Consider the following 24,898-nt stretch of genomic DNA (forward strand, 5'->3'; position numbering starts at 1 on the left):
TCGATAATTATGAATAATTATGAATTATGAATAAAAGAATTTCTCCTATGATTCAAGGTCTATCTGGCGAGTGAAAGATTTCTGAGAAAAGGAAATAATTTCAACAATACTTAAATAACTTAGTCACAGTTTTAGCAACATGTGAATCTAGGTTGAATAAAATACAGGAAAATTGGTGCCCTGATCTACATATTTCATCCAAAGCATAAAGTGAGAGAAGGAGAACATTTTCTCATTTTTCTTCTTTTTCTCTCTTACCATTTTTCTTTTAACTAAATGCTATCAGTAAGGCTTTGTGAAATTCAAATTTAAGAGACCAATAAATTAAAATAGAAAAATTGGAATATATAGATATTTTCAGCAAGGGAGTATTTTCACAGTGCTAATCCAAGCAGTTATTAATAGCTTGCTAGGTCAACAAGTTATCCTTTCTCAAACAAGTCAATGTGAAGCCTCCCTCCCCAAGCTCCACGTAAACTTCCTAGGGCTCTTGGATGCCAACTTCAAAGACATACTCCCCAATAGCTGGAATCTTTTTATTTTTCAGTGCAACAAAAAATGTTGTCTGCAACAATGAGTCATCTACTGCAGTTCAACAACAACCTGTCCTTTTCATAGCTCTCCAGCCCTTCAAAAAGAAAGTACTATCTTTTAATGACACACATAAATCCCCTCACTGCCTAACTGCAAAACATAATTAATCCAGGACTTTTTATGATTAATGAAACACCCTGAAAAACACCACAGTACTGGAGATAAGCCTATTACATATACCTGGGGGGAAAATAACCTCTCTCATTTGCTTAGGTGCATTTTTTTATATTTCTGGGCTTAGCTATCACGTAGTATCAGCACATACTAAGCCACCTGTTAGAATCACTTTTTAAACTTTTTAAAGCATGAAATAGTTTGTTTTCAAATACTGTCTCATTCTTTAAAAAAAAAAAAAAACCCTTCCAACTTGTGGCTACAATAGGATATTTACAGGCAGTCATCTCTTAGATACAGCTGCTGGATATCACTTCACTTTATTAGAATAATTTTTCATATTTTAATCCATATACAGCACATTACAAAGAATATCACTCCTTGGAGAATCACAAAAAGGAAATCTTCTAGGTTCCATTTCTATACACAAAGACGGTGTCAGGAAAATTAAAAACAAAACCACCAAATTCTCATCTGAACTCAAGTGCCATTCGTACCCTACCCCCCTCCCTTGCCCCACTCCCCACCAATAATATTTAATTATTTTAGCACTTTCTCTGGGAGGAAAAAAATAAATAGGTACAAAGCTTAATTTTCAAGACAGTCGATAGCTTCTCTGCTCTAAGTCATCAGGAGTATATATAACAAGTAAGAAATATAATACAATTCCCTTACCTGCTTTGGTGTAACCCCAGGCATGCGGATGTCCAATGCAAAATCTGATGAATCAATAGGGATTACTGGCCTGCTGGTACCAAGGCATTCATTGGAAAATGATCTAGTAGTTTCTTTATACCTGCAAAGGGATACAAAGTTTTAAGAACCTTGAGTACAATGGAACTTTAAATTAATATGAAAAAACAGGATTTTTGCCTACTTGCTACAAATCCTTCTAGATTAGTCTCATGTAGAAAAAATAAAAACACTAGACTTCTTAGCCATGCAATAAGTTCCCCAAAATATTTTCTAACTCAGGGCTAAGATAAAATAAAAAGAGTCAAATGAAATACATTTAATATTTGTTTTTACACTACTCAAAAAGGGAATTAGTGAAAAGATTAATGAAATTACAATGTCTCATATGTGAAAAGATATGTCAATTTCTTCAACCTGAGAATAGTAACTGTGACCCAGTAAATTTTTATAACTCCATCAAGGGTTGGTTCAAAGATTATTACGAATACTGCCAGTCAAGAACAAAAACAAAATATGTTCTTAGTACTAAGTGGAGTTCTAAGGGGGAGGGGAGGTCATTGAATGAAAAAGAGCTATGTGAACACATAAATATTTAACAGGGTAATTAACAGAAGTGTGTCTACAGCTCAGTGCTCTTGGGTGAGCTGCTGGAGTCCATGATCTATCCCACTCACCCACCGCCAAAGTCTAACAAGATATTTTATACTTCTAGATGTGATAACAAGAGAGTGTTTAAGTTTAAACAACTGTAACATGATTTCTGGATAACTCACTCACAGAGCGAAAGACTGGTATTAGAATTCCAAACTTCTCATTAGAGTTTTGAAAAACAGGAAACCTGGCTACCACACAAGGGGTTCATTTCACAACAGAGACCTAGTTTTCGAGAAGTTACACCCACAAAAAATAAACAGTTTCAATAAATTATATTTAGCTGGTACCTGCTTCTAAGACTCACAGCTGAGAAAGTGATTGCACCTTTGAACAGCATGCACAAAAACCATCCTAAACATCAGCTCTCCCACAAAACCCACCTCTTAAAGACAGATAGCGGGCTTCTAAAACCCAAACAGCTGTTTTGAAAAACAAGGACCAGCATTAGCAGGTTATTAAGGAGGCCAGCCATGTCCACCCTGCTGTTTCTGGCCCGATTAGAGCTGGAGAAAAAGGGGAGAAGCGCTCCGTCGGGTGTGATGCCAACAATTAGGCAGCAGTGGCTGGATCAATTCACTACTTCATCATCCTTTGCTCTGCAGGCATCTCCCACCGCGCTGGACAAAGCATCTGTCTTGGAGGTGACGCACGGTGTATCAGGAAGGTGGACGATGCTATGTCGCTTCTTATCATTAGCTGCAAAAAAATCTGTTGGAAGAAATCTTTCACAGCGAGGTTACGCTCTACTTTTTTCCAGCCAAGAGACAGCAGCAAAGAGGTAGTCCTGATGATGGGTGTCCTGTGAAGCGTTCGGCTCCGGTGCTCCCTTCACACCGGCAGGTGACTTATCCATCCACACTAACAGAGGCTGTGAGGGATATCACACAGACCCACGTCATTCATCATTCGGAACCTGCAAAAATAGAAGCAGATAATGGATGACTAACACATTACACCATTTGTCCTCAGCAAATCCCTGTTGAGGCTTTTTAATACATTAATACTTTCATAAGCTCTAGCCCAACCCAGTGAGAAATGCCTTGGCTGTTGATCTCTGTCTTCCTCCACCCCCACACAATTACCGTTCCACATTTCCTTCCTCATCTCTTTCCCCTCTATGACTAAAAAAGCATTTCAAGCCTCCGATAATATCTTGCTCTAGCTAAGAAAAGTTATTCACATAATAGATTACTGTCATATGAAAAAGACAACTGAAGGAGAAGCAGGGAGAGAAGCTGAAACAGAGCATTTGGATACAACAGTAATCAGAAAAAGGCATGCTGCTCTAGGCACCGTGAAGTCTTTTACAAATCCTGTAGATTATGAACTATTAAGTGGGATGATATAGAAATAGCAGTGCATAACTTTCAAAAGGTATTTCAATTTTGGGGACATGAATAAAGAGCTACAAATACTAAGGGTGCCATTTAGCTAACATCTACTATACACTAACAAGCATGTTACCACGAGATTCCCCAGACTGACAAAACTATCAGGACGTTTGGAACTACAGTCATATTTTAATATTCTGTGGAAGGAGTTCTACCAAAATAAACTTAAAATTCTGTTTACTTGTTTTAATATATATGGCTTCTCGTTCCCTGAACGTTTCAGTATAAGTTTTAAGGTTCACATTCAGAAGTCAGATATTTAAAATCACACACCACTGCCTATATATTAACTTTATTAAAAAAGATTTATTAAAAGACTTAGTTATTTAAGAATAATTAGTATATCATTCACCATAACCACAGGAGTAAACCACATATATCCAACCACCAGTCTAAGAAAAACAAATAATTCTATGCTAGTATTATATCAAAGTTTCAAAATAATGTATTTTATATGCTGCTCTTCCAATTCAAAAGATAAAATCTGTGAAATGCACAAAGTTCATCATAACTCTTTAAGAAATATACTTTACACTAAATATAAGGCACACAAGGTTAAACCTCCAAAAAAAAACAAATCTTGTTGCAAAAGAATTGTTCCGTGAAAGCTGAGGACCTAATCACAGAAAGGGAACTAATGACAGTGAAGTATTAAGCTAACTAAAAACGAAGCCAGGTCAACGCTAATCAGAGGTGGGAAGAAGTTATTTGAGTGAATGAGAAGGAAGCAAAGTCATTGGACAATAACTGGACACAATAACTCGAGTTGACCCTTAAAATCAATCAAATAACCAATCAAGGACCTCCTACATGCCAGGCATAGTGCTAAGTACCTGGGAAACAAAAAAAGTCAAAAAAGAGTCCTTACCCTCAAGGAGCTTACAATATGATGGAGGGAGCAACATGCAAACATATACAAAGCAAGCTATATCTTGAATAAATAAGAAATGATTCAAAGAGTGAAAAGAATTTTAAGGCTCTGTTTTCCAGAATTTTTAGTTGCCTTGGCAGTAAGTTTTCCTATGTGCATGCCTCACTATCATCTTAAGTTTGTGCCCATTCCTCCAATGGATGCTGTCAATCAATCAACAAGCATTTATTAAACGCTTACCATATGCCAGGCACTCTGTGTATTAACAGGGTGGTGCACACTGGGTTTCTGAGAAGACTGTTTTGTAGTCACAGTTCTTACCATGTTATCTTAGGAAATACTAATTTTGTGAGTTAATCATGTTATATTCCATGAAAGATTCTGTTGACATGAGAAAATCAACTACAACTATTTTAGTTTATATCCAGACTACATTGAAAGTAAGGTAAAAATTATTTAGGGTACCTTGGTGGCTCAGTGGATAGAACACTGGGTCTGGATTTAAGAAGACCTGACTTCAAATCTGACCTCAGATACTTCCTAGCTGTTTGACCCTGGGCAAGTCACTTCACCCTGTTTGCCTCAGGTTTTGGAGAAGGAAATGGCAAACCACTCCAGTATCTTTGCCAAAAAAACCTCAAATGGGGTCACAAAAAATCTGAGGGAATCATGATAACAACAAAATTATCCATAAAATTATCAATTATTATCTTATTATCTATTATTAAAGGCCTTACAAATAAAATCATTATTATTACTCTTAAGTAAGTTTAAAATGCACTATGTTGAGATCATATGTAAAATAGCCTTTTATATGTGGTGTGGGAAGTGTTTGCTCAGGTGAGGAGGAATAAGTCAACAGGGTCAGGAAGGTGTTAAGATGGTCTGGGAGGTTGGGTGGATGGAGAAGATGTGAAGCTGAAGCCTACACTTTGTCTTAAAATAAAATATGAAACTATTAAATTTGATATGTGTTGTGAAGTCATGAGAATATTAGTCAAAGCTGAGGAATTTAATTAAGAATAATGTCTTGTTATTTTCCATGTGGAAGTATTTTCAGGACCGAATGATTTGGTGACTAATAGACATATTCAGAGGGAGTCTGTTACAGATCATAAGGACTGAAAAAAGAAAATTGTTACTGTTGTTAAGTTGGTGCTGTAATAGAATCACAGGCTGAATGGTACCAGTGAGATTTTCTATTATTTCTCTAATAGGTATCCAATCAATGTTGACTGTTAGGGGAGGATTACCTCATAGTTACTATGTCACATGATATGAGTCTAATAGCCCTATGCTGAAAATGACCAGTTGTATTGCTGCATCTTTGGGAATTTGTAGATGTGGAGGCACACAGGAGTCATTTTCCACATTTGTTGTAAACTGAGCATTACAAAATCTCATAAATTTTTATCCCCAGTAATTTCAAATGATTGTTAATTACAACAGAACTAAGATGAAGCTTCTCTTTACCCTAAGAAAACAGATTATTCTAAAGCAGAATGTTCTGTTTTGGTTTTGCCCTTTATTTCTATAAGACAATTACTGTTGTGATTTGTCACCAAAGGGAGTTGTTTTTTTTTACTTAGCATAGATACAAATATAAATATCTTTACATATATATATTATACTTTTAGACATATAAATATAATATCTGCTATATTTCAATAAAAATTACTTGAAAATATGCAATTATCTCCAATGAGATAGGCCAAGGGCACGGTGATCATGGCTCTAAAATATTTGCTATTATACCTGTAGCAATTCTTTACTTACATTTATATAATCACTATGAATTAAACTGAAAAACCTTCTTGCAGGGCGAGGGAGAATCCTTCACTCTTGCAAAGAAAATACAACATTGCTGGGCTAACCAGTTCTGGAAAGGAAGTACTAGTATTAGAACCAGAACTTTTTAATACAGCAAAATGAATACACACACACACACATATAGTATACTATTACTATTGTATCATTCATTTTGCAGTATTGAAAAGTTCTGGTTAGCATCCATATCATTTTCTAAAGGTAACTGAGCCACTGCCAGTTCAGTATCGAACTGCATCTATGCAGCAATTAGCAAGTGTCTTTTTTTTTACAAAAAAAAAAAATTATTTGGTGTTTGGTCACTTTACTTTAATATTTCAAGGCGTTATGCCATAGGTTTTCTCCATCCACATATATTATAAGTCCTCTTGTTGGTCATTAAGAGAAGCCTTGCCCAGTTATCCTGCCCTCAGAGATTACCTCTGATTTATCCTGTATATATCTTGTTTGTACACATTGAATTTTCTTCCCCAAGTCCAACATCAAGTCTACAAAAAGAACAAGATTAATCTCTAGTCACCATCTGGGATTCTTTCCAAAATGATTAACTTATCTTTTATTTAGGGAAGATTTGAAGAATGAGTCCAAAATTGGTACTTAATGATCTACTAAAAGTTCAAAAGATTTTTCTTTTTCAGTAATGTGTCAGAAACTGAAGTTGCCAAATGGCAAGGGAAAAGTACACGGTGGACATGAACTACGTGCAAAATGCCATAAACCATAATTTACACAGCAAAAGTAGCTTAAAGGATTCCATCATGATGAAATAAGAAGGGTTGAACATGCTGTGACTGCAAAGGCTAACTGATGGACACTATGAGTTTTACTGGTATCCTTATGATATCCAAACAACTTAAGGAAGACTGATTGTTGGGTAGAAACCTATGGCAAACTAATGATCTGATTAGAATATGGATGAGTGTTACAGAGAGTGGGTATAGGCATGGATGGATCGTGATCCACATCTCTGGAGGGAACACTCTTATCAATGAGATCACGTATCCATTGGAAAGTCAATCAAGTACTGTAAACGTTCAGTCGTTTCAATCTTGTCTGACTCTTTTTGACTCTGTTTGGGGTTTTCTTGGCAACAATACAGAAGTAGTTAGTCATTTCCTTCTCCAACTTATTTTACAGACAAGGAAACAGGCAAACAAGGTTAAGTGACTTGCCCAAGGTAACATAACTAGGAAATATCTGAAGTCAGATTTTAATTCATAAAGATGAGTCATTCTGACTCTAGGAATTCTATCCAGCACTTCCTTTTAAGGCACTATTTCTTTTAGACATCGACAGGCAGCTGGTGTAGCAGTTGACAGCATTGGGCCTAAAGTCAGGAAAACCTGACTTCAAATCTAGTCTCACACTCTTGCTACCTATGGGACCCTGAGCAAGTCACTTAACCTCTGCCTCAGTTTCCTCAACTATAAAATAGGCATAATAGCAGTTGCCTCTCAGAGTTGCTGTGAGGACCAGATAAGATTTATAAAAGTGCTTAGCACAGTGCCTGGAACGCAGTAGGCACTATATAAATGCTTATTCCCTTCCTCCTATATGTTTTATCATCAGTGTTACAGAAGAAGATAGTAGTGGTTGAATGGGGAAGGGGAGGGGGGGGGTAAAGTAATCAGTAATCAACAAAATTGACTTAATCATAGCTTTCCATTTTAAAGGCTATATGAAAACTCCTGGAAAAGCCCACCTGCCTCCAAAAATACTCCAGCAAAATTCTACAAAACTCCCAGAAGAAATAATGATCAAGAAAGCCAAAAATGTATTCCAAGATTTTGTCTTTTTAAAAAACTCTTGAGCAGTCTGGTGTTGCGTGATGTGGATTATGATTCCTTGGTATCTGAATTATTTCTTTTTAGCTATTTGCACAAGTGTTTTGAGGGGGGAGATACAGAAGCTCTGAATTTTGGCTCCGAGATTCTTCATTGTTCCCAGTTGGTTTGGATGTTTGCTCCCCAAGTCATGTCAATAAGCATTTATTAATCACTTCTTAAGTGAGAGGGTGCTAAGAGTAGAGAATTACAAATGTAAGCAAAAAGGAAGAAAGTCCTTTCCCTCAAGGAGCTTACATTCAAAGGAGAGAATACAATATACAAGAGAGAGCTTAAAAGCTTAGTTGGAACAAACATTGAAGACTATGTTTACATGAAAGTGGAAAAAAACAAAATACTACTAAAAGCAGGAGGAAAAGTTTAGTGGGGAAAAGGGGGAGTACCCATTTGGGGCCATTGTTTAAAAAACTCTTAGGTGTCAGAAGTAGAGCCAGGAAAGGAACAAAGAAATTATCAGCTTTGTCACTTTCCTTAATGCTGGATGGATTCTTTGGATTTTCACTTTTTCACTGTTTCCAATAGCTCTGGGGCTCATCTTTTATCGTTACATCAACTATGGTATACAGAGTATTTGTTTGCTCATGGTTTTCAGAGAGATAAATGATTATCAAATTATATTTCATTAGCCTATTTCCCAGGTTGATTTTGATGGAAGATACCTCACGTACTATTACAATTTTCTCCTCTTTAGGGTTTGTCCTGTTGTTTATCTCGTTGAGCCATCAAGTTCTCTTGGCTCCATCTTATTTCAGAAGGGTATCAACTACTTGGGTCAAGTGCTCTACCTTCTGTTTACAGCTCTTTCCAATTTGTTAAGAGTTCTAATTTCATTTTCTTTAAATCCTTACATCCATTATGGGAGTCCTTGTTGGGTAATCAATTCTATTTTGCATTTTGAGACTATTTATGCTTTCTTTTTCTAGATTTACCTTTGGGCTGATCTTAAACCATAGTATCTTTTCATTGTATTACAACTTTTCTACTGTTTACCCGTTTTTCCTGGATTTTGAGTTTGTATCAGAATCAGGTTCTTTTCCCTCCAATATTCTTTGATAAGGTAGGCAGATATTGCTTGGCATTATCTTTGCTGAACAATAAATGCTACTGTCACTGCCTTGCTTAAATTCTAGATGGATTCCTGGTTATGTTTACTCTTTGATATTCCTGACCTGGGACTGTGAGTTTGGTACAGAGATAGAACCAGTCTCTATCCTTTGCTTTAATTCCCGACTTCTCATTCTGTCTTTTCGCAGGTCAATTAGAATCCTGACTTTGGTCCTGTCTCTGGCTCCTTTGACTTTCACAGTCACAACTTGGAAGTTGGCTTTGTTCCTTGATAAAGGCCTGAGGGATAATGACCTCATATCACAGACTACACTGGCTCTCTGCCTTCTGGATGCATCCTTGCCTTGTCTCCATCTCCTTGACCTCCTGGCACTGTTACTGAATATCAGAGTTACTGCTCATCTGGGGATGTGTGAAGGGCACTGTGCCTCTCTGTTTCTTTAGGTGGTCATTTACTGGGAACTAGACTTCCTCCAGGCCTCTCAGAGGACCCTGAGGCCTGACTCACTGCTCTTTGCAGTTCCTTGCCCAGGTACTCTCTCTATCCTTGTCTGATTCCAATAGGCCAGGGCCCCTGTCCTACTGGCTTCAGAAGTGAATTTCAGGAGATAAAGCTGTTTTCTAACAACAACAGCCAGCTAGTCATCCCAGTGCCAGGCAATGATGCTAAGTGCTTTACAAATATCCTCTCACTTGATCCTCATAACTCAGAAAGGTGGGCACTATTATTCTCCCCATGTCATAGCTGAGGAACTGAGGGAAACAGAGGGTAAGTAACTTGCCCAAGGGCAAACAGCTAGTAAATGTCTGAGACTAGATTTGAATTCAGGTCTTCTTGATTCTGGGTCCAGTGCTCTATTTATGACATCACCAAACTGCGGGGCCCCACCCAGAATGCCCGGCAGCTTCTAGAAGTACAGACCTGTACAGGATGGAGGGACATATTGATAATCCCCTTTCAGTTTTAGCAACCGTTCTTTCATCAATAAGCCTTTAAAATTTTTCCTGGACAAGTTGGGCTCAGCTGAACTCTTTCAATTCACAACCTTTTTTAGAAGCAAATGTTCAAGACAATAATAATACTATACCGTAGCATTATTAGATACTGTACTAGCCAATACTATTATTATATATGATTAGATATTATTACAGAGAATGATACTACTATTATTAAATAATAACAGTATTTATAATAATAGCATTTATACAGTGTTTCAAGTCTTGCAAAGTACTTTACACGTATTACCTAAATGGATCCTTAAAACAACCATGTGAGGCAAATTCTATTATTATTCTCATTTCACAAGAGGAAATGGAGGCTAAGAGAAGTTAAGTCACTTGTGTAAGGTCACATAGCCAGTGAGTGTCTGAAGTAGGATTTGAATACAGGTCTTCTTAACTTCAAGTCCAGTGCACCAGTCACTGTGCCACCTGGCTGCCATCTCTACATTGAAGTAAGGCATACAGATTCAAATTTTGTGGGCTTCTGTGAATGTTTCCCATTAAGTAATAATATAGATTAAGGTGCTACCCATATTTGTTCATACACTTTTAGAACACTGGCAGAATTTTTTTTATCTAAATCTTAAAGTAAGAAGAGTTAAAGTAAGAATTCATGGTTTTTTAAAAAAATCATCAACTTGCTCATTAGTGCTCAGTTATGTACATTTCTATTATATTTAAGTTTATTCAAAATTGCAGAAGGTAAAGAAATCACACAAAAAACATAAAATCCATTATCGTTGCAAAAAATTTAACAACTATGATATTTAAAACTTGCTGGTGGGGAGGAAGCAAGAAAGATTGATTTATCTCTTTTCAAGTTACATGTTACTCAATATTAGAAAAATCTAGAAGGAAAATTTAGCCCAAAAAGGAGAATAAAGCAGGAAATAAAACGCAGAGATTTACAAAAAAATAGCAATAATTTTGTTTTAACTTCAGCTAAAGGGCATGGATTAGTCTACAAATCCATACAAAATTTCACCAATGAAATATTCTTTGAAAATAAGTGTTGGCTTTTTTGGTAGCAAAAAAAGAAGAAAATAAAATGGGTGGGTGTTGGTCTATTGGGGAACAGTGAATAAATTGTGGTATAGAAATGTAATGGAAAATCCATCCCATCTATGAGGCTCAAAACTTTACTACTTGTGTGACTTTGGTCAAGCCCCCTAACCTCTCTGGCTTGTTTCCTCTGCTACAAAATGACAATGCTGGAACAAACGGCCTCCGATGGCCCTTCTAGCTTTCTATCAGTGATTCCACTTCCCTTTTCCTTCTCCCTTCCACCAAGATCTTATGGTTATTTTATTATAGAAACTCAGAGAAACATGGAAAGAATTATATAAAATAATGCAGAATGAAGTAAGCATAACAAAAAAAAATATGCACAATCACTACAGTATCATAAGTTAAAACAGTAACAACACTGAAAAGAAGCTGAATTCTGATTCATTGCAGTGACCAATCTTGGTCCTGAACAACAGGTGATGAAAAATCCTTCCTCCTTTTAGCAAGTAGAACAGTGGGCACCATGGTTGTGAAGTAATGCACTGTCCTGTTCAATCACTAGAGGCATCTGTTTTGCCTAATTTCAGTCTTTTTCTTTGTTATAATTGGTTCTTGGTTGGGAGACTATGGTAAATTCAGATATTATTATGATAGACTAGCAAAAAGCATAAGTACCACTCCCACTTTTCCTCTTCTTTCCTCTTATAAGTTTATATCATCAGAACCTAATGAAAATCAAGTTTTCTTTTCAAACATACACACATACACTGACCTTGTTTTCTATTTTACTTTCAAGAGAATCTATGGTATTTTATATGCATAAAAGTAATATAATATGGTGGTTGGCTAGAATAATTTGATCCACCTTATTGACTAGTATAGACTGTTGAACGATTAATTCAGAGATTATTATCAATTCTGTAGGCAGCTGTAAAGATTGGACTGGACCCAGGTAGGTTCCATTTTTCTATATTTGATATATTTACTGATATATTTAGGAGAATATAAGCCTATTGCCCAAGTTATTCATGGACATAGCAGAGTATTTGTGTTATCTTTCATGAGTAAATCTGATTGGGACAAAATTTTTTAAATGTTCAAAATGCTGACTTAAACAATGCAGAAATGATGAAAGTCTTGATGACATAAACAATAATAAAACACTCAGATTGCCTTTCTCTTTAACTAAAAGTCAGCAATTTGCCTTGGAATAATTACTAAATTAAAATTTAGCTCAGTCTAATTCACTTCTTCCTGAATCATCCTAACAGTCTTGTTATCTTTACATTACATGCTTCCCATCAAAATTGCTAACAACAACAAAAAAAAAAGAAATACAATTTGCCTTCAAAGACTAGATCAACATCTTTTAACAGTAGGTGTTATCATAACAAAATGTTCATTTTAGCTACAGAAAAAAATGAATGGGTTAGACAGTATTAATTATTTGCTTAAAAGGGCATAAAACATAAGAAGATAAATTTTCTCTTGCATTTTGATTTTTAAATCACCATTAGTATAACACTGTAGTGAGATAAAAGTTCATTAAGGCAGCCTTTATTTTACTTTGCTATGCAAAAACAGGACACAGTAGAGGGGAAATTCTTTACTGAGTTACAATTATCTTCCAAGGATATAGAAAATGAGATGTCACTAAAAATATTTAAGTTTAATTATGCAGTACATATAGATACTGAATCAAAATACATATGCACACTGTGTAAGGACTTCAATCATACTTTTGAAACCTTTTACTTCTAATTTTTGCTTTCAAAGAGAAAGCCAACATTAACAAAACCACTCAGGATGAGACTTCACCTTCTCTGTCAACGTTAATTATTTCAAGAGTTACCCCAAGCAAAGTCAGTGAGGAAATAATTACTCTTTTGGGCCTATTGCTTTCCAGTAATTGGGTGTGGAAAACTTAGCAGGTTGGTTCCACCAAGTAGGACTTTTCCCATAGTAAAAGATTCAATTTCACTCATAGTTGAAATTACTACTGTAGTTACTCTTGCCTGTTTCCTGCTTTCCTTCCTTATCTGTCCAAGAAAAGGAAACTTAGTTGGATCATCTCTTCTGAAATCCAATCCCTTCACATGTTACCTGCTAACTAATGACTCTCTACCCCGGGTCATTTCAATGACCACCATCACACTTCCACTCAACAAACATTTATTAAGCTTCTACTACATTCAAGGTTCTATGCTGGATGCTGAAAACAAAACGGTACCTGTTCTTAAGGAGTTCACAAAGTATTTGAGTAACATGACATTCACAAAGAGATGTAAATGTACAATATATTCAGAGGAATTTCAATAGGGAAAAAGCAGCAGAACCTAGGAGGGGAAAATCAGGAAAGATTCTTTCCTATATGTGATTCTATTTAAAACTGTCAGCAGTGACATTCTTTCCTTCAGAATCAACAGTGCTTTGAAGATTGCTAATTATCCATGACTGATCTTAAAAATCAGTCAACCTTGTTACAAGATTCCTTCCCCTCCTTCCCATTGAAAGATCAGAGAATACTTTAAAAACAAGGAAGCAAGCTGCCCCCTCCTCTCCTTGTTTTCTCATTCTTTATAATCATCAACACCAAAATTTTATTGACTCTCTACTCTATATAAGGCCCTCTGAGAGATACGAATAAGTATCCTTATACTGAAAGAGTTCACAAATTAGTTGGAAAAGGAGGATGTAATATTAATGATAACTTTGCTTTACCATAGCGAAGCAATCTGCATGAACAATTTTATTTGATTCTCCAAACAATCATGTGAGGTGAGGTTAATAATATGTTATTACTCCTAATTTATAAATGATAGAAATGGAATTTCAGACAGGTTCAATGACTTGCCTAAAAACAAAAACTAAAAAAAATATAAAAAAAAACAATATTGCATGTGACTATAATGCAATGAGACCAATTTTTATATGGGATTTTGGGAATCATTTCACTGCTTGACAATCATACTTTCTATATTATCAGCATCAAATGTATTTGCTGCAAAAGATTTTCTCCCTTTCCTTAAGTACTTGACCTTCATCAGTACGTGTTCCCAAGCATAGAGAGTTCCTTCCACCTACTGCCTACATCAACAAGCTTTTATTGAATACCTTCTATGTGTTGGGCACTCTGCTAAGGGCAAAGTATAATACATGGTGCCTGCCCTCAGGAGGTTTACATCTAATTGGGAAAAAAGATAGATCAATAATTTACCTATATACATATATATATATGTATGTAGTATGTATGCATATATGTAAGTACATACACCTATATGTGTGTATACATATATATGTGTGTATACACATATACACACAAAGTGACATATACATATATACATATATATAACACATCAGGGCAGCACGGAGTAGTAGATAGAAAGCTAGAAGGGAGGAAGACATGAATTCAGTTCCTGCCTCTGCTATATACTAATTGTGTGACTCCTCTAAATCCCCCCAGACAACTTCTTAGAACAGTTGTTGATACACATTGGTAGAAAGAATTTCTTTCTTGTGTAGTGCCTCTACCATAGAAAGTATTAGTAAATCACCAAAGATACTACTAAAGAAAAGGCCAGGGTGTAGAATCATAGCATTTTGGAGCTGGAAGGAATTTCACATAGCAAATAAGTCCAACCATTTTGCTTATATAAGGAGAATCTGAGGTACACACATGCAAGTTATTTGTTCAGCTGACATGATTAGTAAGTGACTGGGTTTGACCTGAATTCACATACAAACAATTATAACACAGGGTCCCAATACTCCAGGTATTCATAAATTAGTTGGAAAAAGAGGGCATTTTATTAATGATAGTTCTATAACTATAGCCTGTCTTTATAATCTAGTGCTCTTTCAACTTTATGAGTTGACTGTCTATAGTAAAGATTCTGTATTGAACAACAAATGAATCCAGAACCCTGGATGGAAAGCAAGAAGTATACCAATAATTTAGTGATTTATATTCATGTGGAATCTGAAGAATTAGTAGTAGTAGTAGTAGTAACAGCAGCAATAGCAGCAGCAGTAGTAGTACATGCACATACTAGATACCCAATAAATGATACATTCAGAATACAGTATATATCAAATAAGCTAAATAAATACCTTTACCATACAATGTGGTTTTGTACAAAATAACCCAAAATAATTTAAAGGAGTTCAAATAAGGAGAGATTATTTGGGGTTCTAGGATCAGGGGAAGCTTTACTGAAGAGTCAGGACTTAAGCTGTCCTTTAAGTAAGGATAGGAGTGAGTGGAAAGTCATCCTGGTTAAAGGAAATAGTGGGAAGAAAGGTGAGGAAGGAAGCATGATTTATTCAAGGAGTAATGAGCTTATTTAATGAGATAATAAGTTAGAGAGGTAGGCAAGGATCAGATTGTGGAAAGTTGCGAATGTCAAATATTTTGGACATTCATTTAAGGGAAAGAATGGGAAGACATTTAAAGTTTTTAAGTAAGAACATGGCATGTAGAACATGATGGTTTAGGAAGATTTATCTGGTGTGTTGAACAGATTGATGGGTAGGGGGAAGACTGGAGGCAGGAACATGAGTTGGGAGATTAATCATAGTCTAAAACTGAGAGGTAGCATTGCCTGGTGGCAATGGAAATGGAAAGTAAACGATGGATACAAGGTCCATTCTGAGATACACTGGAAAAGACCAGTGTAAAACAGTTATTTTAGGATGTCATTAGATGAGGCAATATTTTCTTCTTTAAAACACAAACCTTAACTGAAAGCCATAAAAAATCATATAACATCTGGAATCTATCAAATGGAAATGGAAAATGGAAAAACAGAAATGATGAAGGAACAAACACTTTTCTCCAAAATACATTATCAATAGTTTAAGATCCTGGATTAGGGAAGATTTTGCCTATGCTCTTAAAATGACTGAAGTACTGGACATATCCCCAGATTTAATAGCAATACGGAAAAGCAGTTGATTGCTTTTTTACACTTTAAAGTTACTTTACTGCACTTTCATTTCACCCAATTTCTAATCTACACTTTTCTATATTTCTTCTAGAAAAAGCAACCATTTTGCACGTTGACATTTAATTTCATCAACATTGATGACATCACTCTTTGAAAATAATCTCAGAGATTCTTCCAAGTTTAAAAAAATGAAATAAAAATGGTGTTATTTTCAAAGGATCGTAGATAAATAGATGGGACCTTGGACACCATCTAGTCCCGTTCCTTTATTTTACAGATTTAAAAAACCTGAAGCTCAGAGAAGCTTGGTGACATGTCCATGAATCCATGGATTTAAGAAATCACAGAATTTCAGCACCAGGACAGATTATAGCCAATCCTTGTAAATTAGTAGAGTCCAGTTGATAATACCATTAACATCACTTCCACTGAAAAAAAAATCATGCCATTTTCTGATGGGTAAACATTTGACAGCACTCTTACTTTATGCGCATGGTTTAGTAAGAGGATCACAGGCTTGGGAGTCAGAGACCTTGTGTTCAAATCATCAAAAGTTCCCATAGGTTTAATGAATTTATACAGATGACTCCCAGAACTAAATATCCATCACTATTCTCTCTCCAATTAGATATTTCCAACTATCTATTGGGCATTTCAAAGTCAATGCCCTTTAGGTATCTGAAATTCAATATGTCCCAAACAGAACTCATTCTTTTCCTCTTCAAATCCATCCCTCTTCCAAACAAAGGAAATAATTCCTTTGAAGATGCTCACAGTCTCAGCATTATTTTAAATTCCTAATTCTAATTATTGCCAAACCTTTTTGTTCCTACTTTCACGATATTTTTTGCTTCATCTCCTTTATTTTACTCACACAATCAGTGCCCTTGTTTGGGTCTTCATGGACTACTGAGATAATCCAACTGCTCTCCCTGGCTCAAGCCTCTCTTCATTTTCCGCATGAAGCTAAAGGTATTTTTCCCTAAAGTTCATGTCATTGTCCTATGCAATAAGCTTCAGCAACTGCCTATTTCCTTTACTATAAAATACAAATACCTCTGTTTAACAGCCTTTAAAGTCTTTCACCACCTGATCCTGGAACCTTCCCAGCCTGATATGCACTACTTTCTTTAGTGCATTTGTGAGTCTAGCCTTCCTGTTGCTCCGAAAATACATCATCTCACACTGATGTAATTTTCAGTGAGTGTTCCCATACGTGAAATGCACATCTGACTCATGTAAGACTTCAGATCTCAGCTCAAGAACCAGCAGTCTACAGGAGGTGCTTCCTTATCTCCCTATATGTTAGTCACCTTCCTCTCCCATCCCCAATTACTTAGGATTCATATTGTAAATATTTTGCATTTGCATATATAGGGATAAGTTTTCTCCTACAGAATATGGAAGCTACATGAGGGCAGGAACGATCTCATTTTTGTTTCCAGATTCCCTGCATTTATCATAATACCTGGCACATAACTTACTAATTCTTATTGACTGACAGAAACAAGATATCCCTTCCAGAATCTCTGCCAAGAAAACCCCAGGGAAAATATCCAACAAAGAGTCAGACAAGACTGAAAGACTGAACATCCACAAAATGAGCAGAAAAAGTTCAGATATTATGTGCCTATATTATTTGTTTTGTTATCTTTCCTTATGTTCTGGTTCCTTCAATAAGAACGATATATTATTACTCCAGGGGCAGAAGATAATAGTATTTTCATAATCAAATATGAGAAAAATATTTTAGATGGAAAAGGAGAGAATGAAAGGTAGATAACTTTTATTATAAATAGGTTGCCTGAAATAATTAATGAAAACCAATTTTACTTTCAGCTAACTTAATTTTCTTGAGATACAATGCAAAGTAATTATTCCTAGGCTGGTTTGTTCCCTATTTACAAAGTCAAAATTGTGTTAATACATATAAACATACCCATATTACAATATTCACAGGTTCAACTTGTTGAAGGAATATTAAAAAATTAGAACAGTTTTCCATATGAAAAACTTTTCGGATATCAGCATCAGTCAGATTAACTTATATCTCATTAGCACTACTAAGGTTTGGGAAAAAAACTTTCTGGGTTCTTTTCAATTTTGTTTATGTTAAAGCTACATAAATAAAAAATTCTTCCTAAAGGAATTCTTTAATAAACACTAGACAGTTGTAATTTGATAAATATCAAGTTTCAAAATCTTTAAGAGTATTCCAAAGTTTTTGTGCAAAAGTTGACACGTTTGGATGACTAAACTTAATTTCATATTTTCTCCAAGTTTAGTTTTGAATTGGAAAAATGGGTTATTCATAAATACAATTAAAGCCACAACAACCACACAAATTCTACAATACTTCCATTACAAACCCGAGTATAAATGATATTTCAGTTTATAAATATTTCAGGATTACCTTTATAAGGAAAGAAAATATCAGTTTCAGTTATACATAGACAACTAAATCCAATATAAAAAGTTAAACATTTTAATTTTATTACAGGTTTATTAGCTACTATCATTGCTTGCATTTCACATCTGGCATAATTGCGAATTTTACTGTAAAGTTTAATTAAAATATCAGTGGATCAAAATAAATAACACCTTTAGTTTAATTATGATAGATTATAGTAAGATTCTTCAATACATCTAAGATCTCACTGACATGAATTCTCCCTCCAATGATGCAGATTAGAACCCCTTCAAACCCTCCCATCCCAGGTGGCTCTTGTGTATGTCCTCCTCTTAGAACCCTTGCCCAGGAGGGCCATCTAACTGCTGACGATTTTAATCTAGCTCTCCTGACATTTTGTACATAACAGAGGAGCATACAGACCCTCCGTTCATTATCTGTTACTGTCACTATGTGACCAACCCATCTGTTTTTTCCAATCATAAATCTCTAGCAATATCGTTTATAAGGTTTCTCCTGTGAAATTCTTTATTTGCAATTTGACGCAGTTTCCTCATGTCTGCTATTCACTTCTCCAATGCCCTCTGGTGTGACATGACGGCAAATTACGTTTTTAATTTTTACATTATCAACCCATTTTGTTTCTTAGTTTAATGGTACATTGGCTCTCAACATCTTCACCTTCCTCCTACATTTGATTTTTTTCACTTTAAATCTGAGAAGAGTATTGTTTGAATGGGTGTCTAAACTCTGTTTTGACATCACTATTTAATATTAACTTTTGAAATTTTAACATTCTCTCCTTTCTTCCCTCCTACTCCAGCTCCAATTGCTGAAAAGCAATGATGCATTCATAGTAACATAGAAATCAATGGAAAAAAGTAATTGAAATCTATATTTCCATTTCTTCCTACTTTCGGTAATTTCTTGCTTAAATTGAAAGATTATTCTGATGAAGTCTTTGTGGGCATTTGAGAGTTAGAGAAAAAAAGATGAAGACAATTAGCAGATCATCAAAACGTAGGACTTCCTGTTCCTTCAAGTTTCAGATATAAGTTTATGGGTTGGGAGGAATGAATAAGGTGAAATGGCTGCTACCGCGGCGTCATTAGTCTCATGGACTTCCTTAATTGGAAGTGCACTGTGGGACTGACATCACCACACCTTGGAAAAAAGAACAGAAAGAGATAGTCATGGAAGTGAGGCAAACTATGTAGCCAGAAAGTGGTAGAGGAATAACTATTCTTCTAAAAATATTTTTTCAAATTACATGTAAAGCTTTTTACCACTCATTTTTAAAAGATTTTGAATTCCAAATTCTCTCCCTCCTTCCCTCCCTGAGAAGGGAAGCAGTTTGATGCAGGTTATACATGTGCAGTCATGCAAAACACATTTCCATATTAGTCAGGTTGTGAAAGAAAATGCACACAAAAAGACACACACACACACACATACACACACACAAGAAAAATAAAGTTGTTTTTTTTTAAAAGTATGCTTTGATCTGCATTCAGACTCCATCAGTTCCTTCTCTAATGGTGGATAGCCTTTTCATCATGAGTCCTTTGAAACTGCCTTACATCATTGTATTTCTGAGAATAGCTAAGTCACTCACAGTTGATCATGGTACAACATTGCTATTACTGTATACAGTGTTTCCCTGGTTCTGCTCATTTCACTTTGTATCAACTCATGTATGTCTTTCCAGGTTTTTCTGAAAAATTCTATTTGTCATTTTTTATAGCACAATAGTTATTCCATCACATTCATATACCACAACTTGTTCAGCCATTCCCCAATTGATGGGAATTTCCTCAATTTCACAAAAAGAAGTGCTCTACATATTTTTCTATAGAGGCCTTTTTCTTTTGATCTCTTTGGGATACAGATCTAGAAGTTGTATTGCTGGGTCAAAGGGTATTCACAGTTTTATAGTCCTTTAGGCATAGTTTCAAATCACTCTCCAGAATGGTTGGATTCATTCACAACTCTACCAACAGTTCATTAGTATCCCAATTTTGCTACATCTCCTCCAACATTTGTCATTTTCTTTTTCTGTCCTATTAGTCAATCTGATAGCTATAAGGTGGTACCTCAGGGTTGTTTTAACTTGCATTTCTCTAATCAATACTGATGTAGAGCATTTTTACATTACTATAGATAGCTTTGATTTCTTTGTCTGAAAACTGTCTCTTCATCTCCTTTGACCATTTATCGATTAGGGAATGACTTGTATTATTATGAATTTGATTCAGTTTTCTATGTATATTTTAGAAACAAGGCCTTCAGCAGAGAAACTTGCTGTAAAAACTTTTTTCACCCAGTTTTCTTCTAGGAATGACTGTTTAAGGAGCTTTTTTATTACCAACATGGCAGTCAAGAAACTTTCATTTTATTTTATTTTGGTCTCCCTGTCAAGAACAAAGAATAAGTCATTTAGATCTCCTCTGCCAGCAATGAAAGCAGAAAGAGAAAAAAAATCCCAGAAAAAAAAAAAAAGCTTTTAAGTTGGATCCTATGGAAGGTAACAATTGTATCAGGTACAAAACAGAAAGAAAAATGGTACATGGACGGAAAAATGATACATTGACAATGGAGAAAAGGCCTTTTAAGACATAGGAGAAAATAACTGGGAAGAGGCTCAGATACAATGCTTATATCCTTGGATAACAATATACATAGTAATGAACTTTTATATCTGTATATTAAAAAGTGAAAATTCCCTTATTACTGTCATTAAGACTTCATAGGATGGGAACAGATTTCATATAAGGGACAGTGGAATTGTACTATGCATGGAAATTCAAAATAGAGGGCATTTGGGTAAAGATATAAGGAGAGAAATAAAAGATACCACCATGGGGAATTATTATAGAGCCTCTGGCCAAAATAGAGAATGTTAATAATGTTTTCCTAATGTAGATCACAAAACATATAAAGACAAAATATAGATAATTAAGTAATGAATTACAAATCATTTAAGAAATACTATGTGAGAAGCACTGTGCTAAATGCTCAAGATACAAATATAAGTAACCAAGATCCTCCATGCTTATACCTTCAAGGAGCTTATATTAGAATGGGGGAAGATACATAAAAGGGAAGAGAGTATGGATGGTGCAAAGTGATATTAAGCCCTCTTCCAAGCTGAGTGAAAGACTAGGTGAAAATTCTCCTATCAAAATCCAGAGCCCCAGGCAGCAGAGCCCAGGATCAGGTGAGAAGGGAATGAGGAGAAAGACCCAAGCGAAGGTGGCATGGTTTGGACATGGCTAGGAAGATCCAGATTTATGACTAAAGCTTATAACTTGTTGGAAAGTCCATTATTTGCTGATAATTTATCTGTCAAAAGGTTGAGAAAGCAATAAGTCTCTTGTTACCCGGGATTTAATTTCAACCAAGAACTACTGACTGGAGTTAAACAAATGGAAATCCTGTCACTGTGCCATAATAAAGTTCCTAATATTTCCCAAGGGAACAGTAAGCATATTTACATGGATGCCTTAGACAACATCAACAACAATAACAATTTATTGAGCACCTACTGTATACCAGGAACTGTGCTAGGCTCTATGTATACAAAAACAAAAATGAAACCACCACTCCTTTTGAGCTTACATTCCACTGGGGAGACAACGTATGCATATATATGACATATATACATCTTGTCTCTGTAAATTTTATGATCTACATTAGGAATAGAACATTGATATTCTCTATTTTAGTCAAAGATATTCTCTCTCTCTCTCTCTCTCTCTCTCTCTCTCTTTCTCTCTCTCTCTCCCTCCCTCCCTCCCTCTCCCTGTGTGTGTGAGTGTGTGTGTGTGTGTGTGTGTGTGTGTGTGTGTATGAGGCAGATAGATGGTTTCAGTGGATAGAGCACTGGGCCTGGTGTCAGGAAGACTTGAGTTCATATTCAGACTCAGGCACTTACTAGTTGTGTGGCCTTGAGCAAGTCATTTCACCTCTTTTGCCTTAATTAACTAGAGAAAGAAATGGCAAACTACTCCAGCAAATTTGCCAAGAACAATTCAACTCATAGACAGTATGGGTATGGTCCATGGGGTCACAAAGAGTTAGACACAACTGAACCACCGAACAATATATACATACATATATATATATATATCTCCTTGTAAGAATATCGCAGATATGTACATAAGTATATATATAGATGAGAAGGTCAAAATAAATACAAAGAGGTTAGGGAAAATGAAAACTAGAAGCTGGAGGGATTAGGAAAGATTCATATAGATTTTGGAGTTTTGGAGGAAGTAAAAGATTAGAGGTGAGTCAACCATTGCAAAGGCACAGAGAGGGGAGATATAATGCCATACGTGGGGAACAGCAAACAAAAAAAAAAGTCCAGTTTGGCTAGGCTACAACATGGGGAAACAGGGAACATTGTGTAATAAAGCTGAAAAGTTGTGAAGAGCTAAGTCAAGTAACTTGTCCAAGGACACACTAATTGTAATTATCTGGGATGAGATGCAATCTGTGGTCCTCTGATTTCCAATCCAGTACACTTACCACTGGGAAATGACATGGTATGACTTCTGCTTAAGGAAAATCACTTAGACATTTTTGCAGAGTCTCGATCATAATAAGGAGAAACTTGAGCCAGAGAGATCTATGAAGAGTCCAGGTGAGAGGAAGTCCAGGTCTGAATTAAGGTAACGTTGGCAAACAATGAAAAAAGAATGAATTCTAGTGATGTTGTGGAGGTACAAAGAGCAAGAGTTGACCGCTGGCAGGCACATGGAATGAGGGAGAGTGAGGAGTTGAGAATAACTCTGAGGTTGTGAACCAGGGCAACTAGAAAGATGATAATGCTCCCCACAGAAAAAAAGAAGTTCATAGGACTAGGTCTGGTGCAATGGAAGATGAGCTCCCTTTCGGACTTGTTGCATTTGACATGTTGGTGGGACATCTAGTTTTGAGTCACTGATATATAGTTGGTTATACAAGATTGTAGTTCAGAAGAGAAATCTGGGTTAGATAGAAATCTGCATAGAGATAATAATGAAACTTATAGTAGTAGACAAGATCACCAAGCGAGCAACAGTAGTCAGAGGAAAGAAGACCGCTGAGGACAACACCATCATGCTCAAGTCTCTACCTGCACCTTTGTAAGAACAAAAATGAGCTCAGCTCAGCTTCCTCTAAGCCTGAATGATCATAGACCCTCCCTATGGTATTACCACTTTGGTATTAGCTATTCATAGACCATGAAGCTATTTGGCAAATGTAGCCAGAGAAACAAGATTCACCAAGGCAAACAGAGAGACCCTCCTGGTTTCCTCTCAGGAAGAAGGAATCCTAGGAAATCACAACTTAAGCAATTGAATAATTCCTACAGTGACTCTCAATCACTGTAGCTTCTGTGCTTCTGGCTATGAAAGGTCCCACCTTGACCCTCATGCTTTAATAGTCTATGCCAGAGGTGGGAAACTGGCAGCCTCAAGGCCACATGTAGGTCCTTGGGTGCAGCCTTTTGACTGAATTCAAGTTTTACAGAACATGCTTTTATTAAGGGAATTTGTGCCCTTGGATTGGAGTCACTCAAAGGGCTGCACTTGAGGACCCAGAAGACCATGTATGGCCTCAAGGCTACACGTTCCCCACCCCTGCTCTATTCTCATATTATAATAAAGAGGATAGTCAAAATATAAATATACCTGGAATGGTGTTATGTTTACTAGCATGCTTAAAAACACTCATTGTGTGAAGGTGAAAGTGCCTATTGAGAGATTCCTAATACCACAAATGTCTTTACCTTCTAACTATTTGGAATGGGAGTTTAATACTTGAACTTCTCTTCCCAGCTCCTGCCAGAATAACAGATCTTGTAAAACTGGTGTGGCAGCAGTAAACTCTGTGATGGATTAAGGAAGTGGTTTTTTGTTATTACAGTGCAGGAGCTTCTGCCTTTGAAAAGGTCTCTACATAAAAGTAACATCACCCAAAACCATCAGTTCTAGAATAACACTTGGATTGTAGAATGTACCATTTTTGCTTCTAATCCCTGGAGGATAAGTAGTTGAGAAGCAGGTTTTGAGGAGGCAAATCAGAGGATCAAGTAATTTAATCCAAATTCTTACACGTGACCTGACAAGACTACAGTTAGTAGAAAGACATGCACAGGATTATGTCTTTGTTAAGTGGTCGAGATGTACTTTTTTTCTCCTTACTTTTAATCCACTTTTTGAAGCCTCTCTAATAGTTCACCTGAAGAAGTCTCTATTTATGCCTATGTATTCATTTATCTGTCTTTTTCTGTGCACAGCACCACTCTTAGATAGTCATCTAGCTAACTGTTTTCTTCTCTTGCTTATGTCCTGGTGCTTGGGATCTGAAGTTAGCAAGTAAACAATACAATTGTGTGTCAAGCATGCTACAGAGCTTTCAGAGAAGCTCTAGATTTTCAATATTATTCTGTCCAGTCTATATAAGATTCAGTTCACCCAAACCACCAA

At 36.0% G+C, this 24,898-nt stretch overlaps 1 protein-coding gene across 8 annotated transcripts in view; it reads right to left on the reverse strand.

Moving 5' to 3' along the window:
• PAM (peptidylglycine alpha-amidating monooxygenase) overlaps positions 1-24,898 on the reverse strand; it is a 384,053-nt gene that overhangs the window by 231,186 nt on the left and 127,969 nt on the right. For all 8 annotated transcript variants that reach the window (XM_072597316.1, XM_072597321.1, XM_072597320.1 and 5 more), the window contains 2 exons: positions 2,439-2,971; positions 1,384-1,504 (listed from right to left, as the gene is read on the reverse strand). In XM_072597316.1, the coding sequence (XP_072453417.1) occupies positions 1,384-1,504; positions 2,439-2,530 (213 nt within the window). In that variant the 5' untranslated portion in view covers positions 2,531-2,971. The remainder of the gene's footprint in view (positions 1-1,383; positions 1,505-2,438; positions 2,972-24,898) is intronic.

The sequence above is a fragment of the Notamacropus eugenii genome, chromosome 3 (genome assembly GCF_028372415.1).
Source record: "Notamacropus eugenii isolate mMacEug1 chromosome 3, mMacEug1.pri_v2, whole genome shotgun sequence".
Taxonomy (NCBI): Eukaryota; Metazoa; Chordata; class Mammalia; order Diprotodontia; family Macropodidae; genus Notamacropus; species Notamacropus eugenii.